General features: G+C 33.9%; 1 protein-coding gene across 1 annotated transcript in view; it reads left to right on the forward strand.

Moving 5' to 3' along the window:
* Nucleotides 1-11,584, forward strand: part of LOC140443337 (transmembrane and ubiquitin-like domain-containing protein 1) — a 53,098-nt gene extending 41,514 nt beyond the window's left edge. The window contains exon 6 of the mRNA XM_072534540.1: nt 11,264-11,584. Within this exon, the coding sequence (XP_072390641.1) occupies nt 11,264-11,426 (163 nt within the window). The 3' untranslated portion in view covers nt 11,427-11,584. The remainder of the gene's footprint in view (nt 1-11,263) is intronic.
* The last annotated feature ends 5,972 nt before the right edge of the window (nt 11,585-17,556 follow it).

Below are 17,556 nucleotides of genomic sequence, written 5' to 3' on the forward strand. Positions count from 1 at the left end.
GTTTGACTATTACGTAGTCTATTATCGATTTCAGCTTTCGTGTTTCTTGCGTCCATGTATATTTATGAATATTTTTATATCTGAAGAATCCGTTGGTGATTTTTAGGTTGTTTAGTTCTCATAATTCAATCAGACGTTCTCCGTTATCGTTTTGTTCATTTCCTAATTTCATACTTAATGTATAATAATAATAATAACTTATGTAACTAGAAACTAAACATCTAAAAATGAATTTGTGGATAATGCCGTGCCGTACATATGCAAAACATCAATAGTATATGTTTGTTTAGAATTAAAATTCCAATAAATTCTGGCGGCTTAACATTACCACTAACGTGTCGCATTCATTTAAAATACAAATACAAAAGACATGCCAGTTTTATTTAATTACTTTTATTTTTGTATGTGTATTGCTATCGATACCATTATTGAGACAATGTGCGCTTTTGCAGTTAAAACGTTATAGTCTCCGTAACAAATATTGTAGAACGCTTTAAATGCCGCGATTTTTGATCCTTTATCTTCTACGACCGACCGGATGCCTGTGCTAAGCGTTATAGTTGGGAAGCAGTTCGTTAGTAGAGTGTAAGGTTGTTTGCTAAAATTTAATTATTTTGAATAGTGATGTAGCAGTTAGTTAGTAGAGTGTTGTTTGCTGTAGTTTTATTATTTACAATAGCAATGTGGCGTCCGTGGGACATTGTGTCCTAAAAATAATACATACGGTAACAACACTGATTTTGTAGAAAGTGTCGGTGCCGGTGTAAATGTAATTCCGAAAAAAAAGTGTTCGTAAAGAAAAGTGCTAGAACATAAGGCTGGAAAAGAAGACCAACGAATCTATAAGAAATAACATGACTGCTACAGAAACGGTCATTGACAGAATAGAAAGAAGAGGTTTAAAATGGTTTGGACACCTATTGAGAATGCCTGACGCAATAACTTCACAGATGGAAGCCCCCTGGAAGAAGAAAAAGAGGTAGACCTCGACGCTCATGGAATGAAGGAATTAGAAGAACGATGGAATCGAGAGGTTTGGAGGAGGAGCATGCCCTGGACCGGGAGGGTAGGCGAAGGAGAACGGGAATACGGCGATAGCCGTCTCCAAAATGTGTATTTATAAGTTGGATCCTGTAATATATACATATATTATATTCAAATAATTCTATCAATTATTATGTTTGCTCCTAACGCCACCTATTGACGTGTTAACAAAGCATTCGTTGTCTGACAGACCTGTCAAATTCAAACGAAATAATAAATTAATAACAAAATATAAATAAATATCATTTGATAGTAAATTTAATTAGTATATAAACTAAATAATGTGTTTTAAAATAAGACTGGTATTTATATGAAATTATTGATACTATTGCACTATTTAAGAACTGTGTTAAAAATTTAAACAGATGATTCAATATTGTTGTTAATCGGATGACATTTATGACTTTTAAATTTTGACAATCGTTGCGAACGAATCTTTTAGTGACAAATATTCTTTTAATTTTTTACTTTTCATGTAATGTCTCTGTTTTGTTAGCTATTTTTCAATCAGTTTTTAATTTAAACCTGCTTAGAATAAGTATATGATGACTATAAACGAATTGATCGAGAGTAGTGAATCGATGTAAAGAACTGCTTCGACGCCATTTTGTGGCTCTAGTTGCGTGACGATGCCATGTTGTGGTGCTAGTTCCGTGACGCGGACCCCAACATTTTAGTATAGAGAAAAAGTAATACAACGCCAGTATAGAAGCTTCGCTTCCATAAATATTTTAAATTACATATTTAATTACTAGATCAACTAGCTACCGCACTATATTTTAATGCAGAATTATCAAAATTTACAAATGGGAGCGTTCTACTATATTTCTTACCGCAACTATACCACCATTTGTTTTACGAGAGACTCACAGAATGGTTCACTGCTATAAAAAAAAAATTGACACTTTATTTTTCACTACAATATTTTGAAATCCGATTTAAAAGATTCATCGCTTTCAAGTTTGATATTAAGTCTACGCTGTATATACCCGTCGTGTACCTGTGTTCCTTCGAATTGAAGTAGGTGGTGTAATAATGTGTACTGGTACGGAAGATTTTTCGCAGTTCAAGGCTACAATTCATCATGTGTTCAGTCAAACGCCTATTCATACTGTGTTTTGTTATTCCAATATACACGGAATGCCATAAATTCCTGAAGTTGCGCACAAAACGTCAGGAAAAATGATTTTTATACTCTATTTGGAAATGCATGATAGCAGAGGTTTTGTGGCAGAAGATTACAACGGTTTTTATAAAGAACTATTCAAAACAGAAAAATAATAAATATCGATAATCCTTAAGGGTTTAATCCAGACTTGGCCTTATTGTTTCTTCTGTTATCATCATCTCTAGTTTCCAGCATTTTTCTTCTTTACTATCATGTGTCTTATATTTTTTCGCCTTTTTGATTATCGGATGAAATTTTTGATATTGAGTCATCTAGTAGTTAAGAAATAGTCGTTATTTCTTTGCTTATTAACCAATCTAAGACCTCGTTGTTTTTTCAGTTACTGTTAGATAGCGGTTCCTTTAGTCTTGAATAGTATATGGCATTGTCCAGAACTATGACAGAATTGATCGATAGGAAATGTATCATTTGTGTCTTTCATAGATTTTGAAACAAATTCTAACAAACCTTGATCAACAAATCCTTTATCTCTTGCAATATAATTTGATAATCAAACGACGACCTTAAACAGTTGAACATTTTAATCCAGTAGATAAACCTTTATTAACCGTATGACGACTATCTGTAACCTGTTTATCCGCCCAAACTTTTTTTGCAAAATGTCTTTCATTAATCCGTGTGTCATTCAGATATATATTTTTCTCTATATCCAGATTTTTATCAAGCTTCTTCCAAACAAAGTCTAATTCGTACAATTTTTTTTTCATTTTTTACAATATTTTATGCTTTTTGTGTTTGATAAAGTTTTGACAATATTATTGGCTGTTAAAAACTTGTCCACAGTAGCCAACTTTTCTTACAAAAAATCGTATTTTGAAAATAAAATTATTTCATTTTTCTTTGAATTGTTTGTGTTACAACATCATTTATTTGCTTGGCCTGTTTTGTTTGAGTCATTAGCTACTTTAGCCTGGCCTGTTTTGTTGATTATATTCCCTTCTTCTAATTCTTCATGTCTACAAGAGATTCTGCTTGAATTGGCGCATTGATACCTCTGTGGAATGTTGTCATTCCATCTTTTGTCTGGTCAGACATAATTCTGCTTAAAATCGTTAACAGAAAACCGTTAAAGTGGATGGTCATCAAATCTCCACACAATGCTTCGACATCCTTTATAAACACATCTGGGTGTCTTCTACGTAATCCTCCATATACCGACTCACAGAAAACCACCAGTTTTTATGTTTTTTTACTTAACAGATATATTGCAAGTTGGATTTGTTTTCATTTTACCCGACTGTGCGCTCATGAAATACTGGCAACTATCGATTTAATTGTTTGCATTCGAGGTTATACAGTTGCCATGAATATTTTGATACTATCAAAAAAGATAATGCTCTTGCCGTCCATCCCGTAGTATTCAGGTACCTCTTGACTGTGCTGATAGGGATAAACCCTCTATACTTAAGCTGCACGCTGTAGGTAATAGTAAATTTTGTCTATAATAAATGGTAGCATCAAAAATGTTAAATGGGACGCAAATGTTTGATAAATAAATCAACCTTTAGCCGCGCTCCATCAAATGCTTAGGAAATGAGTAGATGACAGTCCTATTGAATTTCGAATTTATGCTCTACATTGAATGAAGACTGGGATCATTCTCAAAAAATAAAATGTAGAATCGAAAAAATTGAGCTGCATTCGGTAATATGAAGAATTTATTACGCAGCAAAGATCACAATTACAATAATTAGACAAAAGTTTCAATTCAAGAAATTTTCCGGGCGAATGTCCCGGAAGACGAGGAACCTCCTGGCTGGCTAACTTATATAAGTATTTTGCAATGTGATGAACAAAGTTCTCATACAGTGGTGATTGCCAACGTTCAGATCGGATAGGACGTTCCGATAAGAATGAGATACAGTTAAAATCGTAACCAACCAGTTACTCCTTTACAAATGAATAAGAAAACCAGATTGAACACTATTATAAATCTGAAAGTTCACACAAAAAACAATAAAAAATACTAACAATGTTCTCAATTTTGTCCCTACAAAATATTATATAATGCTTGTTTGGTATGCGTTTAGTAAAGGACGAATGGAGATAGGTGACTGGTTGCCTTGATTTCACAAGACGATTGGAGAAACTGTGGTGTCAACAGAATAGAAAATTTGTCACTGACAGTGGTAACAATTTACTTTGATTTGTCTAAAGTAGATTGCATATTTCATATCATATGGTTATTTATGTGGCTTTTTTACTACAACTATATATAACATCATATATCTCTTGTGATTTTTTGACCTATTTTGTAATTTTCGGCTTTGTTTGAAAGATAATATTAGAAGTTTGCTAGTTATTTTGCATGTGTTATTTCCACTGTTTGCTATAGTTATCTTAGTATCCAACTTTGATTTTGAGGTGGTGTCTTAACACTGAATGTCACAATATCTGGGCCTACATACACTCAGACCATTTTTGCTAACCATTAATAACGAATCAATGTTGAATTATTGAGAACTAATGAATATATTGAATTGGATTAGTCCGAGACACGAACCCCGCATGCTTTGTCATTCTTAACTTTATAACCTTATCATTTATCACAATCTTTGATCTTAAAGTTTATTTACTATCCTTTTAGTAGCCGACGGTATTTCTCAACATTGTCTCCTTTCAAATTGAGTAATTATACAAAGACAGATATTTTCAAATATCTTCATCTTGATTTCTAATTTATTTCGTTAGAACAACTACATCTGTATATAATCGCCTAGAGTCTCGCCTCTAACTGACATATTCTTCTTTCTTCTTCTTTGTCAACCATTTTCCATCCACTCCTGAATATAGGTCTCTCCCAATTGCTTCCATCTTTCTCTATCTGGCGCCAATCTAATCCACTGTGTGCCTGCCACTGCTCTTATGTCATCTACCCATCGTTTTTGAGGTCTTCCCATGCTGCTGGTTGTCGTCCTTGGTCTGCATTCTAGAATTCTCCGTGTCCACTTGTGGTCATTATATCGGGCTATGTGACCTGCCCAGCGCCATTTCATTTTTGCAATTTCTTCCACAATATCCCTAATCTTCGTTCTACGAAGAAGAGCTCCATTGCTCTTTGCGTTGTTTCTAATTTTTTAGCAGATTTTTTGATAAGGGCTACTGTCTCCAAGCCGTAGATACAAACTGGTAGTATGCATGTGTTATACACCTTTTTCTTTAAATTTACACGAATGGAGGTGTTTTTCAAGATATATGCTAGTTTGTCGAAAGCGCCGCATGCCAGTTGTATTCTTCTTTTAATTTCAGCATCTTGATTTGGTTTTCACAGTTTGATGACATGACCTAGATATACATAATGTTCAACATTTTCTATGGTAATTTTGTATTGTTATATTTGTCTGGTCTCGGCTCTGTTATATTTGTATAATATAACAATTTTTTAAATTTTTTAATATATAACAATATTTGTAAATAATATATACAAATATTGTTATATTTGTCTGGTCTGAGCCGAGACCAGACTAACATATTAGTCTGTCTAATTAGAAGTTTGTAAACTAAAAGGTGCAATGAAGATTGCCGCAATACCTAAGTAAACTCTCTAATCTATCAGTCTCCAAAAATATCACACGGTTCAATGCGCCTTTTAATGTGAGAATCCTGATTTAGTCGGTTATGTCTCGTTGGAGGTATGGCACGTCCGGCGACGATACGATGTTCCTATCGAAAATATGTTACTTTTAATATTATTAACGGTTTTATTATTAATACTACAGTTATGATGATTTCACCACTGTGATTGCTTGGACCTTTTTCGCCTTCTTCCTTTAATAACGTAAATGCTTTTCAGTAGGGTATGGATTTAGTGTATCTATATTGTACCTTAGGATTGAATGTACAATTTGATCTTTTCTAATATAAAAATAAACAATTATAAACATAATTACAACATCAACTGTAATACAATTACAAATTTATTTGGATCGCCAACACGCTTTATACCCTATTTTTTTAAATTTATTGAAGGTAATTTATTAAATGAAACACTAAATACTATTTTCAAAATTTTCACAAAATTTATAACGGTCAATCCTTTGTTTGTTTTCACGCACAAACAGCTCTAAAATCTTGTTGTCTACATCAACAACTAGGACATAAAATATTCTGTTGTATACTATATGCAGGTATTGGTTATATATAAATATATATATATATATATATATATATATATATATATATATATATATATATATATGTATATACAGGGTGAGTTTTTAGTGCGACATCGGTCGATAATTCCATTATGGTATAGAATAACTTATTTAGAAAAAATGTAGGCAATGATATTCTCCATACTTGGAAAATATGTGGTATTCTACAAGGTGATTAATAACTACGTGGTATAGCAAACATACAATTTTTTAAATAGGACACCCTATATATTTTTTCAAATTTATATTCTTCTCATAATTCTTGTCCTTGTAGTATTGAGTTTTGCATTACTATACAGAGTATTTAACAAGTTGAAATAAAAAAAATTAAATGATCTTATTTCAAAATCCCTATAAAATGAACACCATGTATATAAAGAAATGCATGAATAATTATTTATTTTATATAATAAAGTAAACAATATATTGTAGTTTTTAAATTAAGTTTAATTGAAATCATTGACAAAAATTTGTATACAGGGTGAACTACAAAACAAAATTACGATTTTTTCAATTTTTTGAAATTTATCACCCTATATTTTATTTGTTAGAAATATTTTATTTATGATACTCTTTCATTTTTATATAGCATTCCCTCTACCGAAACTCATTACTTTCCAGGATATTTTTAGTTTTCTTGAAATTTCGAAAATACATTCAATTTTTTGATTGTTATATCAATAGGAATTTTTAATAAAACATTCCTAACTGTCGATTGTGACTCACAGTTATTAATAAGTAAAAGGCCATTTGTGTCAGATACAAATGTAAAAGAATAGGCTTTGAAAAAATGACAGTTTTTATATTATTAAACCGTAAACGGTAGGCTTTGAAAATGAGTTTTCATATTATTACCTTTTTAATCGGTCGGTGTGGCTTGACTTTATTGGTAAAAATGAATTTTTCTGTATAAGAGTTACCAGATATGATCTGGGTATTAGGAGAAAGTTCGAGAAATTGCTTAACTTATGGTCCTAAAATTTTGGGAAAAATTTCACCTGGTCTGATTGAGAAGCAAAATGCATTTAACAAAGAAGGCCATGGAATTTAATAAACAAAGCAGAATATTTTGGTTTGTGCTATGCAAAATGTCTTATAAAATTGATATTCGTCGAGGTATTTATAATATGGTTGGGCGAATGTCGAAACGAGATATTGTTAATATTTATCGAGATCAAAACATAAGCAAATCGACAATTTATCGCACAATCAGAGAATGTGAAGAAGGGATACCATGTGTTAACTTGCGTAAAAGTGGCCGACCGCGGATTTTGAACCATATAAGAGAGGCAAGACTGATTGAAGCAGCTAAGAACAAAATTGGGGTCTCACAGCGAAAACTGGCCAGAAGATTTCATGTTGGAAAGACTACAGTATACAGGACCCTATTAAGTAACAATATTATCAACCGGAAAAGAAGGAAAGCTCCAAAATACACAGAGGATCAATTAGAGAGAATTCCGAGATGTTGCCGCGCGTTAAGGCGAGTGCATTTCGTCAACAAGTTGATCGTGATGGACGATGAAAAATATTCTACTTTGTCCAACTCTGAGATGAAGGGTAACGATGGGTTTTACACGAACGATTACGAAAATGTACCTGATGAAATAAAATTCAAAAGTAAGAAAAAATTTGAGGACAAAATTTTGGTCTGGTGTGCAATTTCTGAGGCTGGCTTTATCTCACAGCCCTACATTGGTGTTGTTCGAGGCGAAGCCTTAAACGCAAATATTTATATTCAAAGATGTCTCTCTAAATTGCTTCAGTTTGTGAACACACGTCATGCAAATGATCAAATAGTCTTTTGGCCAGATCTTGCTTCTTGTCATTACGCGAGGATCACAAGGGAGAAGTACGAAACTAACAACATTACCTTTGTACCGAAAGCAGACAATCCTCCCAACCTACCTCAGGCTCGTCCAATTGAAGAGTTCTGGGCAATATTAAGTCGGAAAGTCTATAATAACGTATGGGAAGCACAAAATCAGGAACAGTTAAGACGCCGCATATATACAAAAATTAGAGAAATTGACGCCGAGGTCGTCCAAAGGATGATGCAACGTGTCAGGAAAATTATTAGGCAAATCGAAAATAATGGTCCCTTGTCTGTCATTTGAATTTTGATTTATATCGCTATTATCATAACTTGTTAAATACTCTGTATAGTAATGCAAAGCCTAATATTATAAGAACAAGAATTATGAGATTAATATAAATTTGAAAAAATATATAGGATGTCCCATTTAAAAAATTGTAAATATACACTCGCGATCATAAAATCCGGGTCACCTTGAAAATCACCGATATTTCATTTTTAACGAGCTTTATCGTAAATAATAACACAAATACAAATTAATGCATGTTTCTGAGAATTGTTGCGGTTTCCTTTGTAACAAAGAATTCCAATAGTTCCGATTTCGCGGTAAAGTGCACACTTCCCAAAATGAACGCTACCTGTAACTCCGCTTGTTTTAAATGTCTCGTTTGTACTTCGACTTTCTGTTCAAATGCAACGGACAAACGTTTGTTATTGCCACCATTAGTGTTTATTAGTGCCATTATTAGTGTTTATTTTTTGACAAAAATGCCTTTGACTGTTGTTGAAACGGCACAAATTGTTGCACTTGTGGAAGACGGTCACACTCAACGGCAAGTCGCAAGAACTGTTGGCGTAAGCCTTTCTACGGTTCAACGAGTGCTTCAACGCTTTCAGGAGGCAAGTTTGCTAACCAGGCGACCTGGCTCTGGACGAAGAAGAACGACCAAGGCACTAGATTACCGTTTCCTTGTGTTTCAGGCTTTACGAAAGCGGACCTCAACTGCGGTTATGCATCAAAATCATCTAGAGGAAGTACAAAATCGCAATTTTAGTGTTGCAACAGTCAGAAGAAGACTTCGTTCTTCTTGACTATCTTCTCGGGTAATGGCTAGAGGACCGCCACTTCGCCGGGTGCCTCGAGTTGCACGACTAGCTTTTGCTCGACAATACGCGCATTGGGGAATTAACGATTGTAGCAAAGTGTTATTCTCAGATGAATCCCGTTTCTGCCTAACTGGATCCGATGGACGTGTAAGAGTTTGGAGGAGAACCGGTGAACGATTTTCACAAGCTTGCATTGCTCCAAGAATGCCATTTGGTCGAGGCTCGGTCATGGCTTGGGGAGGTATATCTTCAGACTTCCACACAGAATTACCCTTCATCGAAAATGGGTCCCTAACTGCACGAAGGTACATTACGGAGATTCCGGAAGAACATGTTATGCCCAACATGGCAGGGCTTGGAGAAAACGCAGTTTTTATGCAGGATAACGTGCGACCGCACGTTGCCAGGATCAGTATGTAATACTTGGACGAAGTTGGAATTACGAGGGTACCCTGGCCATCTAGGTCTCCGGACCTGAATCCCATCCAACATCTCTGGGACGATTTGAAAAAACGTATTCAAACCCATACACCTCCTCCTAACAACGCACAGGAGCTTAAGGATCTGTTAGTGAGAGAGTGGAATAACATACCACAACATGTAATCCGGAGAAAATTTGAGAGTATGCCCCGTCGTCTGCAAGTGGTTATTAGAGCAAGGGGAAGCAATACACGATATTGGTCATTGAAATTTCACTGATTTTTTACCACGTTCTGTATTTTCCATTTTTTTGTCGTATGTCTGTTTTATCAACAATTTGATTTGTTTTCTGTTTTTTTCAATAAAAACAATAAAAAACCATTTTTTTTTTCTTTCAAAACAAACATTGATGACAAATAAAAAATACATTAGCCAAAAAAAAAGGTTATTACTGCACCAGAGGCAAAAATATTTAAGAAACTTGAAATTTTCAAGATGACCCGGATTTTATGATCGCGAGTGTATTTGCTATACCACGTAGTTAATAATCACCCTGTAGAATTCCACATATTTTCCAAGTATGGAGAATATCATTGCTTACATTTTTTATAAGTTTTTCGGATATCTTGTACCACAAATGGAATTATCGACCGATGTCTCACTAAAAACTCACCCTGTATATGTTACACTTGAAATTTCCGCGGGACTTATATGTGCTTTCTGTAGTTTTCCGGGTTTGACTCCGCGTTGAATAATTTTGGTTTTGAGAAAACCCATAATTTTGACGAAAGTCACACTTGCCATTGTAGTAGAGGCAGTAAGGTTTTTGCTGATGCTTGAAGTAGACTTTAAGCATTTTGATGGACAGCGAAAGACGCAGAAGAAGAAAAAGATATAAGATGCCGCATAGAGCTAGCAAGAGCCACCTTGTTGAAAATGAAAAAGATATTAACCAATAGAGACATAACATTAGAATTAAGAACGAGACCATTACGATGTGATGTATTCTCCTCATTGTTGTATGGCGTTGAAGCAAGGACGTTAAAAAACAGACCTACATAAATTAGAAGTATGCTACTGTGGAATACTACTTATACCGTGGGTAGAGCGTATTACAAATGAAGAAGTGTTTTCTCAAAAGAGAAAACTGGAGTATTTTAGTCTCTAATGGGGAAACCAGATATGAGATGCTATCTCTAATAATGGAAGGAAAGATAAAGGGCAATCGCAGTATTGGAAGACTGAGAATTTGTTGGCTTAAAAATTTAAGGCAATGGTTTAATATGAGTTTAAAATTATTTAGGGCACCTGTCAATAAAGTTAAAATCGCTATAATAATTTTCAACCTCCGATAAGAGAAGGAACTTCAAGAAGAAGAAAATCCCCATATCCTAAATTTTCAGATAATAATTATGTCGTTTCTCTAAAACTCCCAAAGAATCGCCCTGTATAATAATTAGTGTTTCATTTTTAAAATAAACTTTCAATAATTATCGTTTCAGTATATCCAAAATTAATTGAAACATTTTTTAGGTACGTCTATGCTCACTTGTACACAGTAACAGCTACAGTAGGCTTGATTTTAATAACTGGTATTTTTACCATAGTTTTAGTAGGAATGTACTTTCCAGACACTGAACAGTTCCCGAATCCTGCATTTCACATAAGGGAAAGAACGACGCCACAAACGGAGTAAAAAATAAAGAATGTGCTTAAGTTGTTTTTTTTTTTCTATTTAATATTTCACTTTTTATTTGTGATCAGGAACATGTTGAGTTTATATAAACTTTGTATAATATTATTTAAGTTGAAATTTTATATTTTAGTTACTTATAAAATAAACTATTTATTAATTATTACTTTTTTATTACTACTTATTGCCTTTTTTTGTAGGTTATATTTCCATTTACAACAATAACTAAAAATAGAAGAAATTATTTTCTTTTATTTAGTGATTTTGCCATATACATTCTGGATTAGTTCGAAATACCACGTAGAATTTATAGAATATTAAACATATGAAGCGTTAATTTCTTTTTACAAGGAAACCATGCCTGTTACAAGAATATCCTTCTATAGTAAAAATCCACTATTTGGAAGAGTGATTTCATCGTTTAAACGCAGAATATCCTCAAATTTAAGCCGTCGAAAACTACCCGTTTAATTTGCGATTTCTCATAAGAAATCACAGAATGTATAATTAGTACATTTATTTGTGCTTCTCTATAGCGCACTTGACACGAGCTGCCGTACAGTGTAGCCGATTCTTGTTCACAAGTAGCAGTTATGGTCATACAAACCTGAATTCTTCGACACAGCTATTCTTACCGTCATAAAAATATCAAAAAATGAGTTTTTTTAGTACTAAAAAATTGAGCAAACATTGTAATGAAATAATTTTATTTACATGGTTTCGTTACATATTTAAGTTTATAAAATAAAAATCGATATTTTAGATTTCATTCCCATTCTGTTTCAAAAAACTTGGCAACTTGGGTATTTGTAAAGCATTGCAACAGTATCACTACCGCCCGTGTCAAAGCAAGAAACATTCATTTACATAGGCGGTGCTGGTGGGAGTGCTTGTGTTGTATTTTGTGAATATATTTTGTGCGCTTGAAATTTGTGGTGATAAACCGAGTGTTATTGGAGTTTGTCGTTTTATAGCGAATTTTTAGTTATATTCTGTGATTATTGAAATACAATGGACGAACAACCGAATTGTTCCAAGAGAAGACAGCAAAATTCTGATGTTGGTTCCAAAAATGAAAAGCCGCATTCATTTTATTTTCGGAGTAAAATTCCAACATTGAAAAAGTTCTCAAGAGCTCGAAAACGATCACTTCTTACCCAAGATATCTCGTAGAGTATTAATCAGGATTATGGGCGAAATGAACTTTTGATATGTAAAACGCAACAGAAAAAGTATGTTATTAGAAAGAAAAAGGAAATTATTGTGCGGAGAAGAAAATATTTAAAAGAAATACGCAAAATTCGAAGCATTGGACTGAAAAGATGAGGTGAACAGATGAAAAGATGAGTCCCACAATTTGGATGAAACCTGGATTAACGAAGGTCATACAGTCGGAAAAGTTTGGCAAGATTTAAATGTTAAAAGTAAACGAGAAGCATTTATAGAAGGCTGGTTTACAGGATTAAAAGCTCCATAGGAAAAGGACGACGTTTAATCATTACCCATATAGGCAGTGATACAGGATTCCTTGATGATGGTTTGCTTCAATTTGAATCAAGAGAAACAGGATATTATGATAAAGAAATGAATTCCGAAATATTTAGGCGCTGGTTTAAGAGAATCTTAAAAAAAATTAGAACCTGGTCAGTTCACGTCAATAGACGTTTTAGCGTTACTTCTGCGACAACTGGGTAGCATCAATAATCTTTCTGCAAATTTATTTGTTTTTATAGCTTTTTGATTTAACATTCTGTATTTTTAGGGGAATGTAGAGAATAAGCCACAAAATATTTATTCGTACGTTTAATTTACTGACGTTTCGATCTCTATATAAAGAGACCGATTTCAAATATACAAATGATAGATATATTTATTTTTCTACAGCTTTTTGCATGTTGCATTCTATATTTTTAGGGAGAATGTTGGAAATAAGCCACAATATATCTATTTATATGTTTAATTTACTGATGATTCGATCTCTATTCCAGGGACCGTTTTTAAAGTTGAAAAAAAAAGAAAATAAATAATTAATAATAAACAAATAAAATAAATATATTATCATTTATATCTTTGAAAACGGTCTTTGGATATATAGATATCAAAACGTCAGTAAAAACCTGTAAATAAATAATTGTGGCTCATTTAGAACAAATAATATTTAAAAAATATAATTAACGTTGAAATAAAACTGAGTGTACGCCACTGAATTTTCATACGTCTTTCCCGACGTCTCCGCATTCAAACGATGAAATCACTCTTCCAAATAGTGGAATTATAGATAATTTTAAATCAGATACTATTCCATAACAAACAGCTACTGTAATTAAAGTGACAGACAAAAAAATAAAGAACCCCGCACAAACCTTGTGTAAAGATGCTCTCGGTTAAATTGGCACAATCTTGGCCATATTGTAGTATTCAATGTGTCGCACAGAATAATAAACAATCAGAATGTCCACTCTGCTTGAAAAAATAAGTACGCGCAGACGGAATCAGCCATGTTTTAAACGGAACCAGTGTTGTTCAGTGACATTTTATCTAGTGTGCATAGAAAAATTAACCCGGTTTAATTTATTTACGGCAACTATAGACATAATATGCACTATTTTATTCGTACTTTTAGTTGAAGAATAGATTAAATTATTTCAAATGTACTAAATTATTAATCTCTAAAAATTTAAATTGCAGTTCTGTCGTAGCTTGTCACAAATTTCTCAATTCGAGTCTATGTTTCCGTTTAAAATATGGCGATCGCGTGCTGACAAACTTCAAAGGCGGCATTTCTGATTGTTATTTATTCTGTGCTGTAGTTCGTCAAAGTTGTCATTTACTGCATGAATTTCATGGCTTATCTCGTTCTCTTGAATGATATTACGTAGTCAATAGCAAAAAGACAAAGATCATCCTTACGAATATAATTGGATTTTGAAAATGTAATTAGTGGAGGTATTTACTCTGTCCTTGAGATTAATTCTGAAGGTTATTTGGAGGTGAAAATGGCTTCTTTATGGAAATCAGCTTTTTTTCATAACAGACGGCTCGGAATACCTTCAAGTCGACTCGTCCCTATCCGCAACCTGAGGACGCTGTCTGTAGCTTTGGACTAGTGTATCCATGTATCTACTTATGCATATGTCCATAAAAGGAGTAATTTTCAAGTTTTAAGACAGTCTTACTCTATACATAAAGGCAGACATATGCGAAAACCAACACTCCTTGTAGCTTCGTATGGATATATACTAACAATATTGGGACCATACTTTTCAGATTCGCATAACAATGATGCTGCAATGCTGAAGTTGAAGGAGATGTGAACATATTAGAAGATTGGTTTCAAAATGGCGACATAATGTTACTAAATGAAGGTAGGCTATAGAGACTTTCATCTTAATCTCTTAGAAATCACTAAAATGCCTGCTTCGTAAGTAATTTCCATTTATTACTATGGAAAACGCAACAGTCGAACTAGCTATAAAAATGCTACAAAGAAAAAATGACGTGAACGTCCTACAAGCTCGCCTAGAACTTGACAATTTGTTATTGAGACGTGGTGAATGGGAAAGGCTAAATAATCAATTACCTGCCTCATAGATAAAGAATAATATATACCTGCCTTTCCCATTTTGAAATTTGGTCAGAGAATAACCGTTCGGTTATTCTCTAATTTGGTCGTCAATTATCTACGTGATCTAATCATCGGAGTTTACCAAGTGAATCTTGCGCACTCATATATACAAGACAGATAAGAAGAGACGATGATAAAGAATTACAGGACGTTCCGTCCATTTTCTGGGACTTACGTATAAATATTTTTGTAGCCCCCTTGATAACAGACAAAAAAAAAGAAGTGATGGAAATTTAAATTTTTATCATTTAATATTCACCGTAGGAAAAACCATTATTGAACCATACAATACCAATAAGTGCCTCAATTATATACACTCGCGATAATAAAATCCGGGTCATCTTGAAAATTTCAAGTTTCTTAAATATTTTTGCCTCTAACGCAGTAATAACTTTTTTTGGCTAATGTATTTTTTATTTGTCATCAATGTTTGTTTTAAAAGAAAAAAAAATGGTTTTTTATTGTTTTTATTGAAAAAACAGAAAACAAATCAAATTGTTGCTAAAACAGACATACGAAAAAAAAATGGAAAATACAGAACGTGGTAAAAAATCAGTGAAATTTCAATGACTAATATCGTGTATTGCCTCCCCTTGTTCTGATAACCTCTTGCAGACGACGGGGCATACTCTCAATTTTTCTCCGTATTACATGTTGTGGTATGTTATTCCACTCTCTCACTAACAGATCCTTAAGCTCTTGTGTGTTGTTAGGAGAAGGTGTATGGGCTTGAATACGTTTTTTTCAAATCGCCCCAGAGATGTTCAAAGGGATTCACGTCCGTAGACCTAGCTGGCCAGGGTACCCTCGTAATTCCAACCTCGTCCAAGTATTACATACTGATCCTGGCAACGTGCGGTCGCACGTTGTCCTGCATAAAAACGGCGTTTTATCCAAGCCCTGCCAGGTTGGGCATAACATGTTCTTTCGGAATCTCCGTAATGTACCTTCGTGCAGTTAGGGACCCATTTTCGATGAAGGGTAATTCTGTGTGGAAGTCGGAAGATACACCTCCCCAAGCCATGACCGAGCCTTCACCAAATGGCATTCTTGGAGCAATGCAAGCTTGTGAAAATCGTTCACCGGTTCTCCTCCAAACTCTTACACATCCATCGGATCCAGTTATGCAGAAACGGGATTCATCTGAGAATAACACCTGCTTCAATCGTTAATTCCCCAATGTGCGTATTGTCGAGCAAAAGCTAGTCGGGCAACTCGAGGCACCCGGCGAAGTGGCAGTCCTCTAGCCATTACCCGAGAAGATAGTCAAGAAGAACGAAGTCTTCTTCTGACTATTGCAACACTAAAATTGCGATTTCGTACTTCCTCTAGACGATTTTGATGCATAACCGCAGTTGAGGTCCGGTTTCGTAAAGCTTGAAACACAAGGAAACGGTCATCTAGTGGCGTGATCGTTCTTCTTCGTCCAGAGCCAGGTCGTCTGATTAGCAAACTTGCCTACTGAAAGCGTTGAAGCACTCGTTGAACCGTAGAAAGGCTTACGCCAACAGTTCTTGCGACTTGCTGTTGAGTGTGACCGTCTTCCACAAGTGCAACAATTTGTGCCGTTTTAACAACAGTCAAAGGCATTTTTGGCAAAAAATAAACACTAATAATGGCACTAATAAACACTAATGGTGGCAATAATAAACGTTTGTCCATTGCATTTGAACAGAAAGTCGAAGCACAAATGAAACATTTAAAACAAGCGGCAGTTACAGGTAGCGTTTATTTTGCAAAGTGTGCACTTTACCGCGAAATCGGCACTATTGGAATTCTTTGTTACAAAGGAAACCGCAACAATTATCAGAAACATGCATTAGTTTGTATTTGTGTTATTATTATTTACGATAAAGCTCGTTAAAAATGAAATATCAGTGATTTTCAAGATGACCGGATTTTATTATCGAGAGTGTATTTAAGCTTGTTTTATTTTCAATTCCTAGCCGTAAAAATTCTATTTCCATTCTTATTGTGGATATGGCATAAGAAACGTGACCGTCGTCTAGACGACACAAAAATTTAGAAATCCCAGTAGTGCGGAATGTTGATGTTTAAAAATAAAAACAAAAAATGACAGATGTGAAATATTTCCTACTCCTACTTGCCAGATTATAAATTACGAGGAGTGTTATAAAAATGGTATTTAAATATAACATTAAAATTAATGTAAATAAAAAGATGTAAGCGATAGAAATTAAAAAATAGAGAAAGGTTTTTGAAAATATTACGAGTAATACAGCGAAATGTATGTAAAACGAAATAGCGTGGTTATGAACAAATTTTTGTTTTACACTAAAATTGCTGTCATACACATGAATCCGTTGTAGACATTAAGTTCAGAAAGTGGCAGTATAAAAATTTTTGCAGAAAATGCATAAAGATAATTAGGGTATAGTATTTTTCATATAAAAATGCGTGCACGTCACAATTTATATAAAGTAACGTCACTTATATTTAAAATTTCCAGAACGTCAACCTTAGAGTTCAAATTTTCCTAACACAGCT

This window comes from Diabrotica undecimpunctata, chromosome 6 (assembly GCF_040954645.1).
Source record: "Diabrotica undecimpunctata isolate CICGRU chromosome 6, icDiaUnde3, whole genome shotgun sequence".
NCBI lineage: Eukaryota > Metazoa > Arthropoda > Insecta > Coleoptera > Chrysomelidae > Diabrotica > Diabrotica undecimpunctata.